The 9,944-nt window shown below is 43.1% G+C and overlaps 1 protein-coding gene across 1 annotated transcript; it reads right to left on the bottom strand.

Moving 5' to 3' along the window:
- Window positions 1-510: 510 nt before the first annotated feature.
- Window positions 511-3,434, bottom strand: LOC306969618 (toll-like receptor 13; the record flags this gene model as incomplete). The annotated part of the gene is made up of 4 exons (XM_079565278.1): window positions 511-742; window positions 988-1,105; window positions 2,399-3,040; window positions 3,395-3,434. 4 exons carry the CDS (start codon window positions 3,432-3,434, stop codon window positions 511-513), a joined length of 1,032 nt encoding a protein of 343 aa, XP_079421404.1.
- Window positions 3,435-9,944: the final 6,510 nt, after the last annotated feature.

The following is a 9,944-nucleotide window of genomic DNA, read 5'->3' as shown; positions in this document are numbered from 1 at the left end:
CAACTTTATTTGTAGAGTCCAATTTTTTTTACACAAGGCAAGTCAAAGCGATTCAGAGAAACATAGAATTGCAAGAATGCAGATAAAGTCAAAACAGTGAACACAGATATAATTAATACCTTATCTTAGAAAGCTATCAAAAAGACATATCATGATCATATTATGTATTTTCCAAACCCTACTTGCTCCAGCAATGTCCTTTTGTAAAGAATGAGCCCAGACCTGTTCACCACAACTGCCCCTAAAATCCTGCACTGTCCCTCACAAAGTTGCTAATTCGGGTCCGAAGTGCCGTCATGCACGAGCTTAATATAGAACCTGCAATTACACGTAAGACCTGAGGTGGCAGTAGTGAGTACAAAATGACCACTAATCTATAATAATGCATTTGATTTGCTCTTGGTCGTCTGTGTTTGATGTTGTTGCTAGGGTAAAACATCCTGGAGAACATATTTGAACAATAATTAATAAACCCATGAGGACATGCAAATTAAGAACTGAAGTGGAAGATCAGTCGTCTGTGGGCAGTGGGTTGTCTGCAGGCAGCCGGGCCCCAGACTGGAACGCGTGGCGGACCCTCTCCCAGAACAGCTCCCTGTGGCCCCGGGTCCCGCCCCAATTCAGGTACGTGCGGCTCCTCATCAGCTTCCTCATCCTGAAGAACGGGCTCAGCTGATCGGACGAGAGCTCTTCCAGGAACAACAAGATCAACACGTCCTTCTGCTCGTCCAAAAGACGGAAACTGAGCACAAGAAACTTCACACATTAGACACAGACTTGTGGATTGTGGGAATTCCAAACATGTCCGTATTTGTGAATGGAAAACATGGAACGTGGCCATGTCTGAGTGACTTCGATAAAATGTCATACAATAACCATCGTAAAGGGAGTGTTTGGTCAATCTTTACTTTACGTTAAAGAAGGGAATGTTTTCAACAGCAATGAACTTTACCAATAGCAAGAGAAACCATGTGTGAAGAGCAGTACCTGGCCATCTGTATCTCGCGGGAGCACCACTCGCTGAGCAGGTACTGGTGGCTGATCACACACAGAGTCTTCCTGCTGCTGTAGATGGCGTCGGTGATGTTCTCCATGATGGATTTCCCTGAAAAAAACATCAAACACTGACGACCAAAAGCAAACGGAGTGTCAAATAGACATCAAATGCATTCTATAGTTATACAGTGGTAACCAATATCAATGATCACCAATACACAGCTGGGGGCCACATTAAGAACTGCGGAGCTTGTGCCTGGCCCTAATACAATCCCAAGTATGTCTCTAGTTACATTATGACTACATTTAAGTTTAAGTTTATTGATGGAATGGCCCTTGATGCACCATCTTGTTTTCGAGAGGGTCCATGAACACAAAACACAAATTACAGTTAACAAAACACAGTACATTATGCATACAGGACAAAACACACATCAAGACAGTCACACAGACAAAACAAACTGATTGTTATGAATCATGTAGAAAATTGCACTCATAACTACGTAAGATCAAATCCCTGTGTAAGTTTGTATTCATGGCGAGCTAGCCAGGAGACACCAAATCAGGAAGGGGATATTTTGAGGCACCTCGGATAAACATACTAAAACTCTGTTCGTGTAGCTCAAACCACATTTGCTTCCAACTTGACCTTCAATCAATGATCAAGGTCACAACCAATTTCAATAATTCAATAATTTGAGCACCGTAATCTAAATCCAAGTTGTCAGGGATACACTGTGAAAACTGAACATGAAAAGTCAAATTTTTTCTTCAGGTACATACCCAGAGAATATTCTTTCTTTGTATCGATGCTTAAACTGTCTGATATTTGGACATCGTTTCAGGTCTACATGTAATTTATTCCATGTTTTAGGACCACAAACGGAAACTGGATGTCCAGTGGCATGGGCAATTTTAAATTGATCCAAGACTCTTAAATTGTATTTTCCCACTCTTTCAGAAAAGCAACTGTTGAATTTTTAGAGGTAGCCACTTATTTTTAACTTTATACATCAATTGAGCAGTTTTAGAAGTGATCATGTCATGAAGTTTTTGAATTTTGGCTTTAGTAAACAGTGGATTGGTATGATCTTGGTAACCAGCGTTGTAAATTGTTCTTATGGCTCTTTTTTGAAGCTTTATATAGCTTTATAATTGTTACCCCAAATTTCAGCACAGTATATCAAGTAAGGCGAGAGCAGTGAGGAGTAAAGAGTTTGCAAAGCTCTTATATTTAAAACATGCTTTGCCTTGCTTTCCTTACACATTTTTACTATATGGGAGACTCTCTAATTGGAAAGACTTTATCTCTACTATTGGACTTTTTTCAAATGAAAATACTACTCCAAAATTGAGCTGCAACTGAATCAGTGTCATTTAATAAATGAAGCTCGAGAGTCACCTGGCTCGAAGTCACGATGGTGCAGACACAGCTTCCAGCCCTGCCGTCCCTCCAGCTCGGGCAGCAGCTCTCTGTAAACCCACTCCTCGTCGTGGACGTTGTAGGACACAAAAGCGTCGTAGATCTCGGCACAGCCCCGCCTCCTCTTCTGCCGGTGGTACACAAAGGCCCGTAGCAGGTAGAAGCCGTACAGCAGATGGAAGCGCAGGAAGTGATGGAGGAAGGTGGAGAAGAGCGTGAGCAGCACCAGAGCAGAGCTGCAGATGAAGCAGAGGAACCCAATGGACTCCCAACACCCGCGAATGTCAAACTCTAACAGGAGCGCCCCCTGGTGAGACTCAGGAGACACACAGCTGTACTGAAACGCCCCGTTCACATACACCTGTTTGTTCCTGATAGTCCAGATAATGAATTCAAGGTTAGAGCAATTGCAGACAAATGGGTTCCCAGAGAGGTCCAGGTATCTCAGTGAAGGAAGTGCCTCAAACACAGTCTTATTTATAACAGACAGGTCATTGTTCTGTAAGATCAGCGTCTGAAGCTGCGTCAGATTGGCCTCAGAGAGGAAGTCCAGAGATTTGAGATCGTTTTCAGACAGATCTAGAGTTTGTAAGTCTTTGAGTGGCTGAAACACTTGAGAAACTGGAATCCAGTTTACATTTTTTATAATTCGAAGATTTAATAATTGAGGCGTGTAACTGAATGTTTCTGAATCTGGAGGCCAAAATGGACAGAAGCGCAGTTGCAAAGACAGCACTTTTAAATCGTCCAAACCCCGGAGGAAACCTTTTGGCCAAATAAAGCAGAGATTGTAAAAAACATGGAGGCTAAACGTTTGCAGGGATGGCAGATTAAAGTTCTGCTGGAGTGAGCGCCCCCTGGAGTGAGCCGGAGTTCCTACATCTGCAGAGGTCGAGTCAGTTAATACAAGCAGAGAGTAGCTCAAGGTTCTCAGGTCCGTGAGTCCATCAAAAGTCCCCTCCTCCACCAAGATACCTCTGTCTGATTCAAGCTGTAACTCAGTCAGATGGGACATGTTTCTAAAGACTCCTTTTTTAAGCTTTTTGATATTGTTAGCGTTTGCATTCATGACCAACAAGTTGGACAAACTGCCACTCAAACTGTCATCAATATGTACGATTGAATTTAGTTCAATGTCAAGCTTCTGTAGGCTCTGGAGATCGTGCAATACGCAGCTTTTCAGCTCAGTCAGTTGATTGTGGCTAAGGTCGAGTTCTGTTAAAAGGACCAGACCGGAGAAGTCCAAACAGTCGAGTTTTGTGATGCTGTTGTGTTTGAGTGACAGAGACGTGAGAGAGGACATGTTCCTGAGGGTCAGAGGGACTCGGGTCAGAAGATTATTCTCCAGGTTCAGCCTCGACAGACGTGTCAACATTCGCAGTGAGGAGGATGATAAGTTCGTCAGGGAGTTGTGCGAAAGATCCAGCTCAGTGAGATTAGAACATGGGAGAAGAAGGAAATCATTTAAAACAGAAATATGGTTGTACGCTAAATATAACGTCTGTAAAGTCTGAATCTTACAGGCCCAGTCCAACAAACCTCTGTCTAAACGGCCAACACCACTGAGACGAAGGTTCTCCAGAGATTCCAGGCTTTGGAAGATTAACTGATATGTTTCATCACTGAAATGAGTGAAACGCAAATCCAGAATCCTCAGACTTCGGACAAAGGCTTTATTTGAAACATCCCATTGAAGGTCAGTGGGGATGGGTGATATATGAAAAGTCTGTAAATGTGGAAACACATCGGAGTGAAGAGTGAACTTACGAGTGTAGCCCAGGTACAGTTCAGTTATGTTCACTGGAAATGGAAAGCTTTCAGATTCAAACACACTGAGAGGGTTTGCGGTCAGGTCGACAAGCATTGACAACGGACAAAATGAAACTATGTTCACAATGTCACTGATGCTGGAGAGCGCATTACCTGACAGACGCAACCTATTCAGCTTTGTCAAAGAAACAAAGGCAGACTCTGAAATATGTGTGATTTGGTTATCTCGTAAATTCAGACCAGTGAGGTTGGACAGTCCAGTGAACATGTTGTCTGTGAGTTCTTTGAGCCTGTTTCCTTTCAGACTGAGGCGAATTAAAGACAATAAGTGTGAAAATGTTTCGTCCTCAATACTAGAGATCTGGTTGTTATTGAGGGTTAGGATCCAGAGGTCAGTGAGACCAGAGAAATCACTCTGTCGGATCAAAGGAATGTTATTCCATGATATGTCCACAGACACTGCAGATTTGGGAATGTCGTCGGGAATTCTGGATAATTTTTTTCTAAGGCAGAAAACTGTGTGTGGATTTGTGGAGTCCATTGTGCAGTTGTGCAAAGAATAAAACCATGAAGGATGAGGCAGAAGCAGCAGAAAGAGAAGAGAGAACAGAGGCTCCATCTGAGACAGCTCCTGTAAACACACAAACACCAGTGTATCTGTCGGTGGCCTGCAAGACAGAGGCGTGTCTTGAAGTAATAGGCATGTCGTGAAGTAATGTAGGCGTTTCGTGAAGTGACGTTGCGCAACCCGACACTACAAAGCAATGCACGCTCCACGAGTAACCGCTGTCGTGAGGTTTATGCTCAAAATGTCCCCTCAAACAGTGAGACTGGAAACCTTGATCCTTCAGATTAGGCATTAAAAATCAAAGCATTTTAAGATTAGGGTCAAGGACAGGTTAAGGCTTGCATAATCCATAGCAGAAATTGGTGTAGTGACGTCACTTCACGGCATGCCTACTTTTCCAGAGAAATTGCACATACTGATAACCTGGCTAACGCCATGCTGCTGTGTGCGCTTGAATCATTTCGAACTGCACAACAGCCTGGGGACCATGGCCCAAATTTTCGCATGGATTTGGAAACCAATCACAGAGTGAGGAGGGCCGGCAAGACGATGACGCGCTATATATATATACGGAAGCTTGTAGTTTATTTACGGATAAAAAAAAAAAAGTTTATTTACGGATCCAACATGACAGCAGCAGACACGATGGTATTTTTCGATCAAGCTTTAGACCTTGTTCTAAATAGTTTAGCTCAAAAGTTTACAGCGGGTACGTCATACGTCATCTCATACGATGATACAATTGGCCATGGCTACGTGCAGACGAATGATAGACTTTTTTTTTTTCCGTATCCCCCAATAAACGACTATGGACGATCGTAAACCACACCTCTCCCACGAGAAAATGAATTGGTGGTCCCCAGACTAAATATCACTTGTGATTTTAGTCTGGTGTTAGCCAGGCTAACATACTGATACAAATGACCATAATACCAATGACGCAATAAAATGACCCTGTAAAAAAAGTGACATTGTACAGCTAGTATTTTGCTCTTAATAATCAAAAGACATCCTTCTTTATATTACTTTTAACTTAGAAGGTTCACTTCCTGTTACACTGTCTTGTGTTGTTGGCTGGCCCTTTTTGGATTTACTAACTATTGATTTTTACACAGACTGTACCACTGTACTGATGAAACTATTAATGCCCTGAACAATTGTTAAGCGCAACAAGATTAGAGTGCAGTTTACAGGCATTGTGTCTCAGGGCTCTTTGAATCACTGATTCAATCTCAGATGCCTGTGATGATTAGTTTTCAGGTTAAGCCCAATTAATGGAAAAACTACTGAAAAAGGATGTTCCACATTATTAAGCAGACCACCATTTACAAGCAATATGGGAAAGAATAAGGATCTCTCTGCTGATGAAAAGCGTGAAATAGTTGAATGCCTTGGTCTAGGTTAACCTGGCTAACACCAGGCTGCTGTGTGCGCTCGAATTATTTCGAACTGCACAACAGCCTGGGGACCATGGCCAAATCTCCGGTGGATTTGGGAACCAATCACAGAGCGAGGAGGGACGGCAAGACGATGACGCGCTATTCGATATATGGAAGCTTGTAGTTTATTTACGGATAATTTAAAAAAAAGTTTATTTACGGATCCAACATGACAGCAGCAGACACGATGGTATTTTTTGATCAAGCTTTAGACCTTGTTCTAAATAATTTAGCTCAAAAGTTTACAGCGGGTACGTCATACGTCATCTCATACGATGATATGATTGGCTGGGGCTACGTGCAGACGCATGAGACTTTTTTTTTTTTTTTTTCGTATCGCCCAATAAACGACTATGGACGATCGTAAACCACACCTCTCCTACGAGAAAATGAATTGGTGGTCCCCAGACTAAATATCACTTGTGATTTTAGTCTGGTGTTAGCCAGGCTAGGTCTAGGTATGAAAACCTTCGATATTTCATGAAAGATTAAGCGTAATCATCATACTGTTTACAGATTTGTGGCTGATTCAGAACACACTCGGGTTTGTGCAGATAAATACACAATATGGACCGTTTCTGCACAAATAACAAATACATATACGACAAAAAACATCAGATTAAGAGAACAGCTGCTACAAAACAGCAAACAGGTATTTGAAGCTGCTGGTGACTCTGGAGTCTCCCGGACATCAAGGTGTCGGACCCTCCAGAGGCTGCAGTTGTGCATAAACCTTTTTATCCGGCCTCCCTTATACTGTTAATTGAAGCTCATGAGCAGAAACGGCTGCAGTGGCTCAGAAATACATGAGGACTCATTTTGAAGCAGTCTTTTTCACTGATGAGGCCGTGTAACACTGGATGGTCAAATCAATGGAGTAGTGGATGGTTGGTGAATGGCCACAATGGCCCAACAAGGCTGGGATGTCAGTAGGGAGGGGGCGGAGTCATGTTTTAGCCTGAAACTCTCCAAAGACTCACAAGTTTAATGGATTTAAGAATTTTGAGGCTGCTCTCACAGAAGGGCTCCTATGTTAAAATATAACTTGACCTGTTAAGATTTTTTTGATTGAAATAGTTTTTTACTTTAGTAAATAAGACCTCCTAAAGCTGCAAATTTTGCAAATGACCATTTTCAGTTCTTTACAACCTATAAAATGTATTGAAACGCTGCTGTGCATACTAATTTGGAACAGTACATTTTAAGTTGTTTACATTTGTTTTATTGGGGGGGGGGGGGGTTCAATCACATTCGCGGGAGTGGATGAACATCTCACTCACCGCATGGACCATCGACTACCTCACGGACCGACCACAGTATGTGTGGCTGCGCAGCTGTGAGTCTGAAGTGGTCGTCTGCAGAACCGGGGCCCCTCAGGGCACCGTCCTCTCACCGTTTCTCTTCACCATCTACACATCGGACTTCACATACAACACGGACAGCTGTCATCTCCAGAAGTTCTCCGACGACTCCGCCATCGTGGGCTGTGTGTCTAAGGGGAACGACCTGGAGTACCGGTCAGTCATCCTAGACTTTGTGGACTGGTGTGAGCGCAACCACCTGTGCTTGAACATCAGTAAGACGAAGGAGATGGTGATCGACTTCACGAGGAAGCCACTACCGCACACACCGCTGAACATCCAGGGGGAGGACATTGAGGAGGTGGAGAGTTTCAAGTACCTGGGTGTTCACCTCAACAATAAACTGGACTGGTCCCACAACACCAACTCCCTGTACAAGAAGGGCCAAAGTCGCCTCCACCTTCTGAGGAGACTGAGGTCCTTCGGAGTGAGCAGGCCTCTGCTCAGGACTTTTTAGGACTCTGTGGTCGCCTCTGCTCTCCACTACGCTGCCGTGTGCTGGGCCCCGGGCAGCACAGAGCGGGACAAGAAGAAGAAGAAGAAGAAGATCTTTATTTATATAGCGCCTTTCACAGACATATAGTCACAAAGCGCTTTACATGAGACACATGAGACACATTCACTCCACACTCAGTGGTGGTAAGCTACAGACTGAACAAGCTGGTCAGGAGGGCCAGCTCCGTCCTGGGCTGCCCCCTGGACTCTGTGGAGGAGGTGAGTGACTGGAGGGTGTTAGCCAAGCTCACCTCCATCATGGACAACACCTCCCACCCACTGCACGGGACTGTAGAAGAGCTGAGCAGCTCTCACAGTGGATGACTGAGACACCCTCAGTGCAGGACGGAGCGCTACCGCAAAGCCTTCATCCCCACTGCTGTCAGACTGTACAATAAGACTGTGAAGTAACAAGGTTTTTGATGCCAATGAGCCACACAAACCGTTTTAAGAAAAGCTTTGTTCCCGCTGCCCTTTCCTTTATGAACAAGTCGGGATCAAATTGCCCCTGACACGGGTTTTTTATCTTTATTACTGTCAAGTGGCTTAAATTTCAGTTGTTTTTGTACCAAAGGCACATCCTGTTAGTATGTGGAGCACTTACAAGTTTTGTATTTTATATGTGTGATGTTTTATCTTTGTAAAATGTGTTTTAATGTGTCGACTAGTTCTCAGAATTGCAAAACGAATTTACCCACGGGTACAAATAAATTAACCTAACCTAACCTAACATGTGCAATAATTTCTGTATCAGCCGACTGTAACAAGTAAATTTCTCCTTTGTGAGATCAATAAAGGTTTATCTTATCTTATCTTATCTTCAAATGATCCTCTAACAGTTAAAGATTTGAAAATTATGCTGACTGTCATTTGAGTTTACAATTTAGAAAATCTGAGAAAAATATAATTTGCATAATGATTGCTAATGTAGTGTATGTTTGCAAAAAGGTAAATGATCTCAACGTATACATTGCTTTTCCACCTTCATTAGCCCAAAGAAGAAGAACAGTTTACATATACACCAGAAATTCAACTTAGAAACTGGTGAGATATGATCTGAAATTATCTGCATAATATGGTGTTCAGTTTCACATTTTTGCTGATTGTACACATTTTTCATTGTCATGGGTGGTTGAAAAAAATGACTATCATTGCAAATGCTGGTATTGGAACATACGTTGTATCATTGACATAAAAGATCGACATCGAGGGTGAGCAGGAAGTTGATCGTGATCTACAGTAGATTGTCCACACAGAGCATTTGTGCAACTCTGATACAAATTAAATAAAATACAAATATTCATGCTATAATTAAGTTTCACTGTAATGCCACTGTAGAATTAGTAAATGAAATGGAAAAAGTACTCACAATCTGCCTCTGCTGCTCAGTTGGACCAGGGCTGAACCACAGACCGGACCTGAGTCTACACTTGAGTCTCTCTGATGCCGTTGTTGGAGGCTTCTGCTTCTAAACCGGTCAAACCGTTTGCTCCACCACAAACGGGAAGTCTCTGCTCAAAGGCACAAGAGCAGGGTGATAAGATAACATGTCAAACATCAGAACTCTGCACAGTTTATACAATGCATGACTCCCATAATCTCCCATTGAAGAAGGAGAGTTACTATAGTACTACTAAGTAAACCCTGCACCTGAAAGTACTTCTCTGTCATGTACAAGTCACTTAACCTCCCTTGATGATGCAAGAGTGTGTCTGGCCAGCTGACTTAAACAGTTTTTCACCCTGTCTTCCTGCTAGCAGACTGACAGCGCCATCTGCAGTGCGACTTCTTCAAAATGGTGTCCCAGGCGTGGGAAAGTTGGTAAGGCCCCTTGTCCCGGTTCACAGTCTGGGGGGTTCGCTCCTGGATCTCGATGGCCTCTCTGATCCAAC

The sequence above is a fragment of the Gobius niger genome, assembly GCF_951799975.1.
Source record: "Gobius niger genome assembly, chromosome: 10".
In the NCBI taxonomy this organism is placed as follows: domain Eukaryota; kingdom Metazoa; phylum Chordata; class Actinopteri; order Gobiiformes; family Gobiidae; genus Gobius; species Gobius niger.
The sequence above is the reverse complement of the archived record's forward strand: the minus strand, read 5'-3'. Positions and strand labels throughout refer to the sequence as shown.